Raw genomic sequence first — 16,290 nt, 5'->3', positions numbered from 1 at the left:
CAGCTAAATTTTCTATGGTATGTGGGGGCCAAATCAAGGGCAAGTTGGCACCACAGCAGCTGGGATCAGATTAGACTCTAAGCAAAACTTAAGGCACATTCCCAGACAGTTCAGGCTAACGCCAGCTGAATTTAACCATGGTTAATTAACATGAAAGCTAATGTTAAGCATGCCCCCTTAATCATTTGAAACCAGGATTTGAAGCTGAACAGTGGGTGCCTGGGCACAAAATTGCAGCCAGCTGTTGGCCATATACTGATAAATGAGGGCATTTGCATCTGCGCAGGGCCTCCAGAGGTTCTGCTAGATTGAGGCTATTATTTTCCATTTTGGTTACATTTTTACTTCCTGAATTTAGCAGGGAGATACTGTTTGGACAACTGGTTATGCTATATGATTATTTTTAACTGGAACTCAAGCACAAATGAAGAATGGTTTGCATTTTGCTTTATGGATATAAACAACAATGACACAAAATGAGAATTGCCATTCATTACTTGGGAACTGCAATTGTGTTCCACAGCATGCCGTTCAGCTCAAAAACTAAATTCCTCCAGCAGGACTAACCTGGGTTTCAGTGGCTGAACTTCAGGCTGAAATGGTGAATACAATGTAATAATTTCCGATTGCCAGAGGATTTGCATTTACGTTCGATTTCCAGAGCCCAATAATGGAGCTTCTTCATACTTAATATTGATTCTGGGCTATGAAACGAAAGGCTAACTTAAATGTGTGGCAGCTAAGCCATTTCAAGTGGATAGCACCTTATTGTTGATGGTTGTGTTTTGGCCTTTGAAAAGGAGCTGGTCTTGTTCCTGTGACATACCTTTTTGTTTTTTGTTTTTTTGTTTTACTTTTTATTACACAGAGTACTGGCTGGGAGGTAGGTAATGTTTTAGTTAGTAAAGAACACTAATAGATTGGTCTGATGATGACTCTTGCCAATGCTTTGCCCACATGTGCTAGCTGTGGGTATTTCTGTTGCTGTCTGCTATTGACCTGAATTAATTAACCAAAGAAATACCAGTCAAACTGTTGTGGTCATTTTAGACAATTTAGGTAGTGCATGAATGCATTTGTATTATGACACTAATGAGGTTCTTTGGTGAATGAGCCACTTTTTACCATCACTAGTTTGTTATTTTTGTATTCCATTTCTCATCAATATTGACACAGAATACCATTTCTTCCTACCATATTTTCACCCCCCAACACAGGGGTCGATTTAAGTTCTAATGCTCAAAGACCTTGAATGCAAAAAACTGTTTCCCGTTAGAAAGACGTTCACTCGTATCCTAACGTATAACTGTAGTATTAATAGTCTTTTGCTACATTAAGCTCTGAGCAAGAGTGAAATGAACTTGAGTTTAGTCCCAGCTCTCAAATCTCTTAAGAATTAGGTCAATGGTCTTCAACTGGGTGCCAAGATAGAGTCCTTTGTTTTGATTCTGAGATGTACAAAATTCAAATTCCTCTGCAGCTGTTCAGTGACCTAATACAGCTGATTCTGATGTATGTCTGGACCCAAACCATGAAAATAATCCTTGAAGATCTTGTGGGAGATACAATCCACCAACCTTGCCCTGGCTTGTATAAGAATGCCAGTTTCATCTGGCATTGTGGGAGGGTTTTCAGATAATTATATGAAATAGGGACTCTGCCTCAGCCTTTGTTTTGCTGAAAAGATTTCCTAAGCTTCATGAAGCAAGCTTAGAGGTTGTACAGTTCCCTTGCTTCCTGGACAGTCCACTACCTTCCGAAACCTTAGAATTCTGCCTTTGAGATTTGTGGTTAGACTTTGATAAAAAGCAGAAAGACCCCTTTTGTGTTATTTGATTAGCTTTTTGGAAGTTACTGATATGGTTCTAATATGGCCCATCATACTGAGCAAATTTCCAGCCCAACTGCCTTTTAGATGATCATGCCCCTTAAAGACTTGCACATTTATTTTTCAGACGTCTCAAGATTCTTGGTTCTTTTTGCTGCAACGGCCTAAGATGGCTGTCTGTTGAGAAATAGTTATAATGGAAAATACTGCAACAAATATCCAAGACACTAAATAGATAAGTTTGAAGGCGGACACCTTCATTTTTTGTCGCAGGACAGGCACATTCTTGAGAGTGGCATGGTTTGCACATAACACTAAGACATGGTTTAATAAATCATGGTTTAATTTTCTCGCCTGAACCCCGCCCAGCAGCTTAATCATGGTTTATTAACCACAAGCAAATTATGCTAATAAGCCATGGTGTGCTTTTTGTTTAGAAACCCCGGCTTATGTTAACCATGGCATAAAGCTCTGTGTGAACTCATCCAAAATCAGATTCCCGTTGAAATAATTGGTGATACAGGGCACTTAAGTAGGTAAGCCCTTCTGATTTCAGTGGGAGTACCTCTAATTTCCTTCTAATTTCCTTACAGTTGTGTCTAATATGTCCCAATCAAACCTCCATCCTCATTTAAAAACAATAGAAATGTTTCCAAATACATATACTTTATATACACCAACGCAGACCAATTTTGTAAGGAATTTTAAGAATTTGGTACGTAGCTGAAATATGTGTGTTTTGCATTCTCTTGTTGTTGTTAGTAAATATGTGAATAGTTTTTGGATTCCACCTCCCCAAAAGCTGTACAAGTGCTGATTTTTGCTTCTGATTTTCTCTGATTATGTTGCTCTATCAGATAAGAGTCCGGCTCTCTTGTTTAGAGCTTTGGTTCAGAAGAGCAATTACAGACAAGTCAAAACGTCATCAAGGCATGTCATATCAAGAGTGCTAATTCCATGACCCGCCATCTGCAACGAGAGGCTTGGGGACCCAAAATCAGTTTTGGAGCCGGTGTGCATTTTTGTACCACCTGGGAGCTGGCCCAAGCATGTGCAGCCTTTTACAATGCCCACTTTAACCGAAAGGCAAAGTTCATGTCACACAGACTCTCCATTTAGCTCAAGCGCTTGCTTGAAGTGGCACCCATACAGTTTGGTTGCTTCTGTCAACTGCACCATGATTCACCTCCCCCGAAGGGTTTCCCTGGCGGTGTTAAAATTGGCACAAAACCATGGCAAAAGGCAGTTTGTGGCTGTTCCATTAATGGGACGACAGCCTGCGAGCATCTTTTCTGATCAATGTGTGTGATGCTAAATCGACCCCTGAAGTATATCCTGTCATCAGTTACAATTTTAACATTATTCAGTAATGTTCTATTGCATGGTAAAACACACCCATGGTTTATGTTCTTGTCCACTGCTTTGCACTTGAACTTTCCTCTTGCTGGACATTTTCCTTCTGTGTGGCCTTTTAATACCCATTGCATGTTATTTACCCAGTTCCAGTTTTTAAAATACTTTTTTTGTTTTGTTTATTTGCTGCCAAATGCTGCTTATTTGTTTTGGATTTTCCCTAATCAAAATACTTTCTGTTTTCTCCTCTATTGCCCTGGTTGCTGATCCTACTCCCCACTTTTACTATTGTCTGTTGTGGTAAGTTCCTACTAAGTTGTTGGTGATTTTTTTTTTAAAACTCCCATGGCATCCCCCAATAATTTCATTTTACCAATGACTTGTGCCAGCTCAGGGGTTTATGAAACGCCACACAAATCAATCCCAATTAGGTTTGTATGGAAAAAACTTCCCAGCTAACTCCTAAAGTTAAATGTTCGTGGAGGAGTGGTTTTTCCTCATGGAAAGGGGGTTGAACTTAAGTAGGCCTTTTGGCTTCTTCAACTCTGATGTTACGAATTCAAATGCTGGGTTAGCCATTTCACTGCAATGAAAAATGTGGCATTATTGACTCTGATCAGACGGCCTTGGGCCTATTTGCACTTCCCTGTGGATAACAGCAGGGCCAAATTCGGCGACAATTTTTGTTGGTTTTGGCTAAGTAAATCCAGTTGGCAAAGGTTTTGGTTCATGTGCAGAAGGAGCCTCTTAAAACTTTGTACCCAACAGATATTTACCATGCATAACAACATATTATGAACCCTTCATAAGTCATGACGGCTGTTATACCTGCTCTGCCAGTTCTGTAATGACTCTACAGTGTTCACCTTCATTCTCTTTGCCTACCAAGGAGCTATTATTTTTCTCAAAATAATAGATTTAAATGCTTTATAATAACTTCCTTTCTCATAACTGCATTTTAGCACCTCTCAGAAACAAAGACCATGGAGTTTTAATTTGTTTTGTTTGCTTGAAAGCAAGGGTTTTGATTTCTGCGAAAACCTTTGGGCAAAATTATAGAGCCTTCATGTATTCAGAACACACTTGGAACAATAACATGATGACATATGATGTTATTGATGTCCCCATCTTTTGCCTGTTGTTAATGGAACTTCGTGCTTTGGTTCTTGTGTTGCACACATTCCAGCATGCTCTGGGTTGACATTTCCCCAAAATCTTCCTAGGCATTGATCCATCAACACCCCCCCATTCCCCTCCCCACAAATTAATGGAAGCTAAATGGAAAGAACCTTCGTTATAAACACCACCTCCTAATTTGTCTTAGGTGACCATTGTTAAAGCTTAGAATGATGCTTATTTATTTGAAACTCCTGTCGTAATAGTACTTTTGATTCATTACATAAGTTTCCTTAAGTGTCTCATGATGTTGCCAAGATTATTAATGGAAGTTAGCGCAATTAGCAGACAATGCTGCCTAAGCCAAACAGCTTACTTTTCCTATTACAAAAATCAAGGAGAACCCTAAAGTTTGTGGCATATGTGGAGGGGGAGTCTCCAGGAGAGCAAGTTGGGTTCTCTAAAAGCCTAGAGAGAGTTGCAGAGATTTAGAAGGTGCCTGCTCATGTGTGGACAAGCACTGTCAGCCATAAAATTACCTGTTGTCCTTCAGTCTTTTTTATCAAGTTCATTGTCGCTTTTACGGAACATTGCATACTTTACACTTTCCTACAAGGTTCTTATGATGCACATAATTCATAAGTGAATTATGCACGTGTTGTCTATTTTGCCACATGTTGTGTGTGTTCAGAAGCAGCTGTGATTCCCACTGCATGTGCCAAGCTAAGTATGTGTGTTTTCTGCCAATGGCGGTCAGTGTACATGCCTTTCCCCTGCAAATGGAAGCAATATCACTGTCCAAGAAACATCATGTACACAGTGGCCCTGAGTGACTTCTAATGCTTTGGATTGTCATTGAGAATAACAGTAAGTGCATTTATGTGGATGAAAGACTTAAGGTACCAGTGTTCAGAGAGAGAGAGAAGAATGTTCCACAGTTGTAGGATACACATATAATTATGAATATAAGCTTAAATGCAACCCAGGCACTTAACTTAGAGAGGACATCAGAGTGGCTGAAATGTGTTTGAGGGTCTTTCTCAATTTTCATGGAAAACTTGATACCATCCACTGGTATAGAGCAGGGGTCTGCAACCTTTAAGACAAAAAGAGCCACTTGGACCCGTTTCCGAAGGGGAAAAAAACTGGGAGCCGCAAAACCATTGCGACATTTAAAACAAATATATCTCCGGAGCCACGATCTGACAGCGGGCGGGAAGGTGACGTCGGGACGGTGCGTGACTAACGCACGCACCGCCCCCATGCGACGTCACAGCCAGTACAGCGCCCGCCACAGTGGGGAGTCTCGGGGCGCACAATGCGCCTCCTCCCCTCGCTAGTATCCGCCCCGGAGCCGCGGCAAAGGTGTAAAAGAGCCACATGCGGCTCCGGAGCCGCGGGTTGCAGACCCCTGGTATAGAGGATATGCTGAGGGACGTCAACTCTGGTAGCTTACTTGAGTCAACCTTGTTTTTATATAGGCCAGTTGGGATTAACACAGACTGAAGTTGTCTGTGCTACTATTCCAAGACTGGGGAAATTAATCTGTAGTCTTCCCAACACTGACTTCCTGCCCATTCTGCAACTTCTACTTTTTCCTTAGGGTCGTGTAAGTAGTCCGTTAGCTGTTTCCACCTCCCTTGGGCAGTTCATGGGCCTGTTCCAGTTTCTGTCCTGGGTATTGACCAATCTAGTTAACTATCAGAATCTTTGTTTATGGCCACAGCAGATTACCTGTCATTGAAGAGCAATGTCACATGAGAGGTTGGCGTTATTGCAAGCATAGGCAGGTGTTCGCAGGACTGCTCTTCAGTAGTCCAGGCTAGGCAGTCAGAGAATGGTAAGGGGTGGTGACTCCTCATCTTCTCAGGACCTTTTCTATAAGGTCCAGTAGCATTTTACTCTGTCATCCTATTCTGCTGGATGTATGGGGCAACATCATGAAAATGGAGTGTCCTGATGGCATTATTTATTTCTCTAATCAACCTGGGTGCTAAAATTCTGGTTTGGCAGTGTCTGTCCAGGATATAGGGAGGGATGTGGAGAAGGTGTTTGAAGCTGAATCCAGAAAAGACTGAGTTGATTGGTAGGCTCTATGATCTGGGAGGGTCAGAAATATCAGACCTGGAAGATCAGGTTTAAATCCCCATTTGGCCATGAAGCTCACTGGGTGACTCTGGGCCATTCTCTGCCTTTTAGCCTGGAGCTCCTTGGAGGGAAAAGTGGCATATAAATGCAATACATAAAGTCTGCAGACTTTTGCTGGACTGGTGGACCCAAAGAGTACGGTGGTACCTTGGTTCTTGAACTTAATCTGTTCCGGGAGCCTGTTTGACTCCTGAAACCATTCGAAAACCAAGGTGCAGGTTCCAGTTGGCTGCAGGAGCTTCCTGCACTCAAGCAGAAGCCGCGTCGGATGTTCGACTTCCGAAAAACATTTGCAAACCGGAACACTTCTGGGTTTGCAGCGTTTGGAGGGCAATTTGTTCGGCAACTAAACCGTTCGGGAACCAAGCTTCCACTGTACTTGATAACTCCATTTAGAGAATGTGCACTTTTTTTCTCAGGTTACAAAATAACAACCACAAGAAATGTCTTTGTGCTCTCCAAGTTTGACTGTAGTAATAATGCACGCTACCTGAGACCTGGGGATTCATCGTCACCTGGGAATGATGAAGATGAGGATTACTACCACTTGATAGGAATGGGTTACTGTTGCTCCCAGACCTACACCAACATTTTGATATTTCAGTAACAATTAGAGACGCAGATTATGACTTACGAGGCCCTAAAGAGTTTTATCCTTGTATGTTCTTAGAGCTTTTGTTTCTCTTTTGTGTGCCCATCCTGACCGTTAACATAGGTGGACAATTTCTTCTTGCACGGTCTCCCTGGATGATGTTTCCCCCGGGCCCAGGCCCCAGAGCATTATCCCAAATCGCTGTCCATCCTTTCTGTTCAAGCTAGAATTGGAAGCTAGTGAGGAAGGCTTTGTTTATCTATTTTAATCCTCTTCTTTTTTCCTGTTAAGCATCTTTTGAAACGTGTTACTGGCCCAGAGACACCAAGGATAGGGTGGGATGCAAAGTTCAACAGCTAGTGCATCACATTGCTCCTTTTTTATATATAATTCTGAGTGCTGCAGCATAACTGTGCCATGAGAGTAAAGGTGAACATTTGGAGTACTTTTCTCAGCTTATATTTGTGACTATGTGCATGCAGTGTGAATTCTTTCAGTTGTGACTTGGTGGAAAGAAACTGCAGATTTGGTGGCTTCCATTTCAAACAATTTGCTGCTCTCTTATCTTTCAGTTTACATTTTTGCCTTCCACATAAGTGTGCACCACCTCCCAGTTTTATTGCCACAAGTGTTGGGTGTGTTCAGACGGCTCAGTTTACCACTGAGCCAAATGGAAGCAGCTGCTTGGAATCTTAATACAGGAGCATCTGTATATGCCAGAAGAATGCAGTTTAGCACTATGGTTCACCCCAGAAATTATGTGCTCAAAACAACTTGTCTGTTTTGAATCGCTGGGAAGTCACTTCCCCTACTATAGAGGGGGTGTGAATAGGTTGAGAGTTGAGACACGACTCTGCATCTCAAAGACTCCCAAAAGAAAAGTGGGAGAGGAAGCTGGGAGGCTTTCCTAGCAGAAAGGATGGATTGGCATTCGAAAATTTGTGAATTGTCAGAGTGATCCATACAGTTGCATGGAGATGCGATACCAGGTCTCCTTTACAGTGTTTGTTCTGCAAATTGTACCATTGGAAAAACAAGAGATCCCAGTGGCACTAACATTTTACAGCAGCATGCGAAATATGTTCTCATGGACTGTGGCTACAGGAAAGTTTAGTGGTTGCCACCTGATCCTGCTTTCATCTCTATTAGAGAACAGAATGAAACATACGGTAGTCTAGTTTCCATAGCACTAATCACACTGATGCCATCACATATAGAAGAAACCACGAGAGGGCATGATGTGGTGACAATATAATGCTATACCACTGTGCAGTCTCTCACAGTCCACACACCAAATGCGGGGGAAAGTTATTCTATCCAAGGCACCGTCTCCACCCCTTAAACCCATTTTATTCCCATTTTCTTAAATGATGAGCTGCAAAGAGCAAATTAGATAACACCAATTATTCCCCACATTTATTATTTCAGCATTCTGCTCTGGTGATGACATAGTCCATGCCATATTTTAGGCCACAGTCCCAGAGAACGGAAGCATGCAAGTAAACTGTGAAGTCCAGCAAGAATCCCTAATGATTCTTGAGTGATCCGAACCCGCTAGGTGTTGGAAATTTGGCTTGGTCCAAACTCAGAGTGACACCAACCTAACCAGTGGTAAATCTGTGCTGCTCCACCAGTGTCAAGAAAGCAAATAGCCACGACAGTGTTCCTTTCTGTAAGGTTGCTTTCTTGACTATTGCCAGCATTGCTTTCTAAACCTATTAGGCTAGCTAAAGTGGTCCCGTTCTTATGCCGAGCTACTGATTTTTATCCCATTGCATGATTGAGGCTAGCTTTCCCATAAATCTCGTAAGTGTGTGGTTTAAATTTTAGTGTGCCCCCCCTTTTTTTGCTGTAACTGGTTTACAATTCTCTTTAGTCCGACTTGTTGGTTTGTTTGTTCCTGCATGGCATTGTGTTCAAAGGGAGTGTTAAAAGCAATGAAAAGATGTGACGGGGCTTTTGTATTGAAATGCTATTCGTTTTTCTGCACCTAGGATGGTAAGCGGATGTTTGGTACATACTTCCGTGTTGGTTTTTATGGGTCTAAATTTGGAGACCTCGATGAACAAGAGTTCGTTTACAAGGAACCGGCCATAACAAAATTGGCTGAAATTTCTCATCGCTTAGAGGTGAGATGGTCTCGGCAAGTCTAAAATACAATCCTGTAGTTACATGGGCTTTCAGGGAGCTCCCAGTATGTTTCCAAATGCAATTCAAAGTGTTGGTGCTGACCTTTAAAGCCCTCGGCCCTGTATACCTGAAGGAGCATCTCCACCCCCATCGTTCAGCCCAGGCCCTGAAGTGCAGTTCCGAGGGCCTTCTGGTGGTTCCCTCATCATGAGAATTGAGGTTACAGGGAACCATGCAGAGAGCCTTCTTGGTAGTGGCCCTTTCCCTGTGGAATGCCTTCCCGTCAGATGTCAAATAAGTAAATAATTACACAACTTTATGAAGGCAGCCCTTTATCAGGAAGCTTTTTATGTTTGATGTCTTAATGTGTTGGAGGGCTGGCCAAAGTGGCTGGGGCAACCCAGTTGGATGGGTGGGGTATAAGTAATAAATAATTGTAATTGTAATTATAAAAAGAGTCAAGTTCAGGGATTACTTTATTTCCCCCCCCTGCAAAAAAACAAAACAAACAAACAAACAAAAACCTGTGTTCACCTGACCTTTGGTCCTGTCCACATAAGCTGTAGCATTCACATATGCAAGACAGCCATGAATAGGATTGTGGCTCAGTACATGGGTGAAAGGGACCCTTCAGGCCAAGTAATTTCCAATCATTCACAAAGAGCAATCAAAGATAGGAGCCCTGTTTACTTTACTTTTTAAACCTCCACAAGGTAAATGTAGGCTCAGGTTTATCTTGTACCAAGATTAGCCCAGTTCTCAGCCATGGGGTTGCATTCAGACAACCATACCTTGGCTTAATAAGCTGAGATGTGAATGAGCCTCATGCACCCACAGACGGCGGCTTCACCTTTTGCTTCGTGCAAGTCAGGAAGTTTCAGTTAGCTATAGTTTCCCCTTACATTCCAACTGGGAACTGATGGTTTCGAGCTTCCAAACAAGCCAGAATACAAAGCCTTGGTTTAACATTGGCTTAGGACCCTGGCATGTTTAGGAATCATTAACTATAGTTTCTCAGCTTGAAGAGAGTTACATATATAGTTTATTAACTACTGTTAATTAAGACTAAATCGTTACACTCATGAATGAAAGAACAAAACAGTTGCACTCTGGGAACAAAGCTCACTCATATCTTGGCTTAGTGTGTGTGTTAGTGTGTAATGTGTGGTCTTTTAAACTTGTTTTGCTGCACACACTGTCCAGTGTATGATAAAATGATGGGATTTGTCCACATTGACAAAATACTTAGAGGCAGACTCCCCCCCCCACGTTATTATTTTTCCTGCCCCCCCAAAAAATTGTTCCCCAAAGTTATGCAGGCATAGCCCACACCACAGCCATAGTCCTGTTTTTCATGTGATTCTGCTAACATTATGTGCCAACCCTTCCTTTAAAACTTTGCTCCAGATTGCACTTTACAATATCTTGTTGATCATTTTCAGGGTTTTTATGGAGAAAGGTTTGGTGAAGATGTTGTCGAAGTGATTAAGGACTCTAACCCTGTCGACAAATGTAAATTAGATGCCAACAAGGTAAGAAGCTAAAAATAAGTATCAAGTTGGACATTCCTGTATCTAGTGTGAGAAGTGCCCCTGTTCCTGGCTTGTGCATAGCTACACACTATGGTTCCAGAAAATAAATTGAGTGGCTAAGATGATGCTGCACTAGGGCCATTTATCTCAGGATCTCCCTGACCTTATCCACACGCCTCTCTCAGTCTAGATACAGGTATCAGGTATCAGTTTTTAGACAATTTTCACCAGGGAGACTGAGGCAAGAGTTGTCTGCTTTCACCGACTTTTGTATCTTTGCAACTGGCTCTCAGATTTAAGTTCAGAGTGCGGAGGACAAAATGGCAGCAAGCTTGTGCTTTCCACTGGTGTAGGCCTTGTTCTGTCTCTTGGTTGATGCCCCTTGCTGCTCGCTCACAAACATAAAAATTCTGCAGCAGGAGCAGCGTCACGAGTGAATGAGGGCCATGCGCGGTTGCTAGTTGGCTGGTGACTATTCTGCAGTGTATTCCTACTAGTCTGTTTTTCTGCCCCAGGCCTATATACAGATAACTTACGTGGAGCCTTACTTTGACACGTACGAAATGAAGGACCGGATAACCTATTTTGACAAAAACTACAACTTGCGGCGATTCATGTACTGCACACCCTTTACGTTGGATGGCAGAGCTCATGGTGAGCTGCATGAACAGTTCAAGAGGAAGACCATCCTCACGACATCACATGCATTCCCTTACATTAAAACCCGGATTAATGTCATTCACAAGGAGGAGGTGAGCCCTGAACAGGGATGGTAACTGTAAATTTAAGAGGCAGAAATGCCAGAAATAGAGGGGGAATGATTAACATAAAAAATAATGCGCTCAGTAAAGTTTCAGCTTGCTGATTATTGATTGGCATATGTTTTAGATGCATTTACAAAGCTGCTTTTACTGCAAAAGCCTGAGAGGAGGAGCTTTTATTTCAGGTGTAAGGTTTTGATACTGATGATTACTATTGCTGGGAAACTGCTCTAATTTTTTCGGTAGTACTTTGCATCTAGCAACTGGGAAAAAGAAAAATCAACACACCTGTATAGCTCAGTTGGTTACACCAAGGTTGCAGGTTTGATTCCCTGCATGATATGGGACAGTTGCATATCCCTGCACTGCAGGGGGTTGGACTAGATGGGTCCCTTCCAACTCTACAATTCTGATTCTCCCTTTATTTAGGAGTCTAAATTAAATTTTCTCGTAATCACAATGAAAAGGGAAATCCCTGATGCTCTTCTTAAATTTTCCTGTGTTCGTTTCCTTAGATCATTTTGACACCAATTGAAGTCGCCATTGAGGATATGCAAAAGAAAACCCAAGAGTTGGCTTTTGCAACACATCAAGATCCAGCAGATCCCAAAATGCTCCAGATGGTGCTTCAAGGTTCAGTAGGCACAACGGTAAATCAGGTAAGGATACAGAACCTGTAGGTCCTGTCAGTGTCTTGATCGCAAAGGTCCATGAGTACAACCATTAAGACTTGCTTATTTTAAAAAACATTGTCAAAAATGGGTTCTGAACATATATTGCATATAAACAGTAATAATAGTGTATATAAATAACTTGTTTTGTATTGAAGAACTAAGAGGACAGTATTATTGAAGTAGTGGCTAACAGAGTGTGTACAAATGCAAGTAATTTGAGTGTGTAGAAGCACATTCGCCAAGTTTTACTCTCTGAAGCAAAGTGGTTCTGTGAGTTAACAGCAGAAGCAAGAGGTGCACACTTTTGATTGAATGGAACATGTGATGTAGTAATCTCCCCTTCCCAGGACAGAACATCTCTAAAAAAAGATTCACTTTTTTTTTAAAGGCAGACATTTCACTGAATAGCAGTACATAATACATGTTTGCTCCGAAGAAAGCCCTGTTGAGTTCAATGGGACTTATTCCTAGGTAAACATGTCTATGTGATACCTAAAAACTAGAGGTCAGTGCCCACCAACAAGTAGGGGTAGGCGTCAGACCGAATCAGTATTTGAATCTTTGCTAAGTACTGTCAACTGCATTGTGTGGAGGGAGCCACACATATTTAATGAGAGTGTGGTGGGTCCTAATTTGAGATCTGTTTGTATGCATCCTTAGAGCTGCTATAGGCAACATTTGAAAGCAATCCTTGTGCAGCTCTGCCTTCTCCTTGACAGTTGCATAAATGTCCACGTAGAGAGGAAGAGAAGGGAGGTTGTGGAGTGTGGTCCTAGTGGGGAGACAGCCTAAAGAAATTCTATGGAGTCTTCCATGTATGTGAAATGATTCCAGTAGCCAGCCCTGCAGAAGTATCTCACTACCTGCCTCTTCTTTAAAGGGACCACTAGAGGTTGCACAGGTTTTCTTATCAGAGATACCCAACGATCCTAAGCTCTTCCGTCACCATAATAAACTACGGCTTTGTTTCAAAGACTTCACAAAAAGGTATTGTGTTTCAATGAACATCTCTTTTTCCCCATTTTAATTGTCCTAAAAAAGATCATGATAGATATGTTGATCAATTGTCTTGTGGCAGGTCTGATTACTTACTTTAGTCCCTTCTCACCATGCAGCCCCGATGTACAGTCGTACATCGGAAGTCGAACAGAATCCGTTCGACTTCCAAAACATTCGGAAACCAAGGCATGGCTTTCAATTGGCTGCAGGAATCTCCTGTAGCCAATCGGAAGCTGTGTCGGACATTCAAGTTCCAAAAGATTGTTCGCAAACCAGAACGCTCACTTCCGGGTTTGCGGCGTTCAGGAGCCAAAACGTTCGAGTTGCAAGGTGTCTGACTTCTGAGATACTGTATATTGCTTCTTAATTCATTTCTGCATAATTTAGAAAATTCCTTGAAACTTTATCCTACATTCCTCAAAAAAGCACAACTAAGGCGTACAACAGATTTGGCATTATTAGGTGGCACTGATGTTCTTCCAGCACGTCTTGGCCTTGATCCATGAATGCTGACGCACTTTCAGGAGCAGTCCCCTTTTTTCTTTTCTAAGCAAGGGGCATTCTGGACATGTACGGTGAGCACTTTCCTGCTGTTAAACAAGGAAACACAGAAAACCTGACAGTGCTTTGTATTTACCATTTATATACATGTTGGAGAACCATGTATAGCCAGCTGCTTTGGTATAGAAGCAGTAGCTTCATTTCTTTTTAAATACTGTTAGACAGTTTTAGAGAAATCAGATTTCTAGGATGACTTGGAGACATCTACTCCAAGGAACAGAAAGACAGATGTTTATTGTGTGAAAGCCAATTTTGGCATTGCAGTCACTCTGCGTTGGAAGTTTCGGATGTTTCCAAATAAGTGCAATTAGTGTTGTGACCCAAGGAGTGTACGCAAAGGAGACAGATACAATGCTGCTGGCTGGCTCCAAGAGGGTAGACTATGGTCACTTTCCTATTGTCTGAATTTTTTTATTTTCTAGGTGTGAAGATGCACTGCGCAAGAACAAGAGCCTGATTGGTCCAGATCAAAAAGAGTATCAGCGGGAGCTTGAAAGAAATTACCACCGTCTCAAGGAAGCACTTCAGCCCCTGATCAATAGAAAAATTCCCCAATTATACAAGACGGTTCTTCCTGCTGCTTGCCACAGGTAATTCTTATATGTTAACATCTCTTGATAATGTTTCTTTAAAAGGTCTCCTGGATAGGAAAAGTACATGGGAAGGCAAATTGAAAGTTCCTATCTGTAGTGATATAAAATCATTACAATTACTTTACTAACACCCCTATATCTGTGGCCCCAAGCCCTCTTTCTCACCCTTAAGAAGACTAGAAGCCTTAGGCTTCTAGTCACCCGATAGGAGAACTAGTTAATTTTATAGCTTCACATGCAAACACTTTGTGTAGCAGAATATTACTCACCGCCAGACTCTGGTGTTCAGCTTGGGAAGTAGCTTATCACATTGTTTTTTCCTCCCCAGAGATTCCTTCAGCAGAATGAGCCTTCGCAAAATGGACATCTGAGCACCTTAAAATACACTTAAGAATTTTAAGGTACTGAACAAACGAGTGCAGTGTCATCAACACCGGGAATTTTTTATAAGTTTTATTTGGAAATAAAACTTTGGACTTTGTTCAGGACACCATGCATACATTTTACCAATTTACATGGAAGTGTTAAGTGGCCAAATTTCCCTTCTGAATTATTATATAGACTTCAAACCTTTTTTAACCCCATGGCAGCAGTATACAAACTACTGGTGAGACTGTAAACACAACTGTTTTTTAAGACATTTTTTAATATTCAGAGGTACTCCAAATGCATCAACCATTATTTATAGCATTCTTTAATGTTAAATTTGTTTTTGTTTTAGTTCATATATTTATTTTATATTAGGAGCATTTGCAAATGCATTTAAACCATTTTTAATGCAGTGTTTATTTTAATGGTACCATTAAATATTTGAATGTTTACACTTTATTTCTTGGTGTGCCAGCTTTTAAAATTCATCTTTGTGTGAAAAAAGATCCTAGAGAAAGGTAAGTACAAAATGCTTTCATTTTTAAACTTTTGTGTCACGTGGCTATGGTTACATTGGGCTTGTGCCTCAAAATGCTGGGATGACCTTGGAGATATGTGGGTCCACAAAAGCCAACCTATTTCTAAAGCGCTAATTTCCAGTTTCAAATACTGTTTTGGGTCACTGAAAGTGAAGCAGGGACTTTTGGCTTTCAAGCAGACATGAGGTGATAAGTAGCTCGTCTCTTTCATTCCTGTTGCAAGGCTAAGCTGGCTTCAGCAAAGGATGCTGCACAGGAAGGAAGAACTTGTATAAAGTAGACTGGGTGTTCACATGATGTATTCATTACATAACACTACTACCGCTTCAGTGATGCCTGTTTTTTGCAAACTGCTAGTTCAGCATCAAGGCTGCAATCCTAACCCCTTATTTTGAGAGTAAGCCCCAATTCAATTCAGTTGATTGACGAACATTTGTAAACCACTTAATACAGAGAAAAAACTCTAAAGCAGTGACTAACTTCTCAGTAGATATGCCTACTGCAAAATTTTATGATTCTCTTCGAAAACTATACCATCATACTGGAAACTGTTGTAACTGCCTTTAGCCAAAAATACCTTTAGTCCACCTTGTGTTCAATTACAAATCATATTTGAAAGGGATGAAATCTGTAAAAGCCACTACTGTTAGAATAGTGTTAAGGTAAGTGGAGTACATTGAAAATTCAGTTCACAGATTACACAAAAGCAAACCTAGTTTTAGCATCACATGTACATTCAATAGAAAGTACCAACCAATCAAACCTCTCTTATGCAACCCATGCATTTGTTGCCTTCAAAAGTACTGCATGCCTAAAATGTGAAGTGGTCCATAGAAACTGGAACCCTCTGTATTGGTACCTAGCTATGCTTATCTTTTAAAGAAAAATTTCAGTAGTTTAAATATTTATACTAAAATAGCTTAACCTGAACTCAGAAATAAAACTGAAACACCAAGTCATGTATGCATTCCTACCTTGAAACTGAGATGAGCATCCCACCACATATTTTGACTATATGAGGAACAATGGAGAAGGGTAAGGGCACAAAAGAAGCAATTGCTTTTTCAGGTCTTGTGGCTTTAGAAATAAAGAAAA

General features: G+C 41.3%; 1 protein-coding gene across 18 annotated transcripts in view; it reads left to right on the top strand.

Annotated features, from left to right (window-relative positions):
* The window catches only part of DOCK7 (dedicator of cytokinesis 7), a 117,599-nt gene extending 102,484 nt beyond the window's left edge, over positions 1–15,115 (top strand). For 6 of the 18 annotated variants that reach the window (XM_083510209.1, XM_083510207.1, XM_083510205.1 and 3 more), the window contains 8 exons: positions 869–883; positions 9,032–9,166; positions 10,610–10,699; positions 11,215–11,451; positions 11,976–12,119; positions 13,015–13,121; positions 14,117–14,284; positions 14,616–15,115. In XM_083510209.1, the coding sequence (XP_083366335.1) occupies positions 869–883; positions 9,032–9,166; positions 10,610–10,699; positions 11,215–11,451; positions 11,976–12,119; positions 13,015–13,121; positions 14,117–14,284; positions 14,616–14,658 (939 nt within the window). In that variant the 3' untranslated portion in view covers positions 14,659–15,115. The other 12 variants (XM_083510211.1, XM_083510208.1, XM_083510216.1 and 9 more) reach the window with 5 other exon arrangements.
* The last annotated feature ends 1,175 nt before the right edge of the window (positions 15,116–16,290 follow it).

Source organism: Podarcis liolepis (assembly GCF_965112155.1).
Source record: "Podarcis liolepis genome assembly, chromosome: 6".
Classification (NCBI taxonomy): domain Eukaryota; kingdom Metazoa; phylum Chordata; class Lepidosauria; order Squamata; family Lacertidae; genus Podarcis; species Podarcis liolepis.
The sequence above is the reverse complement of the archived record's forward strand: the minus strand, read 5'-3'. Positions and strand labels throughout refer to the sequence as shown.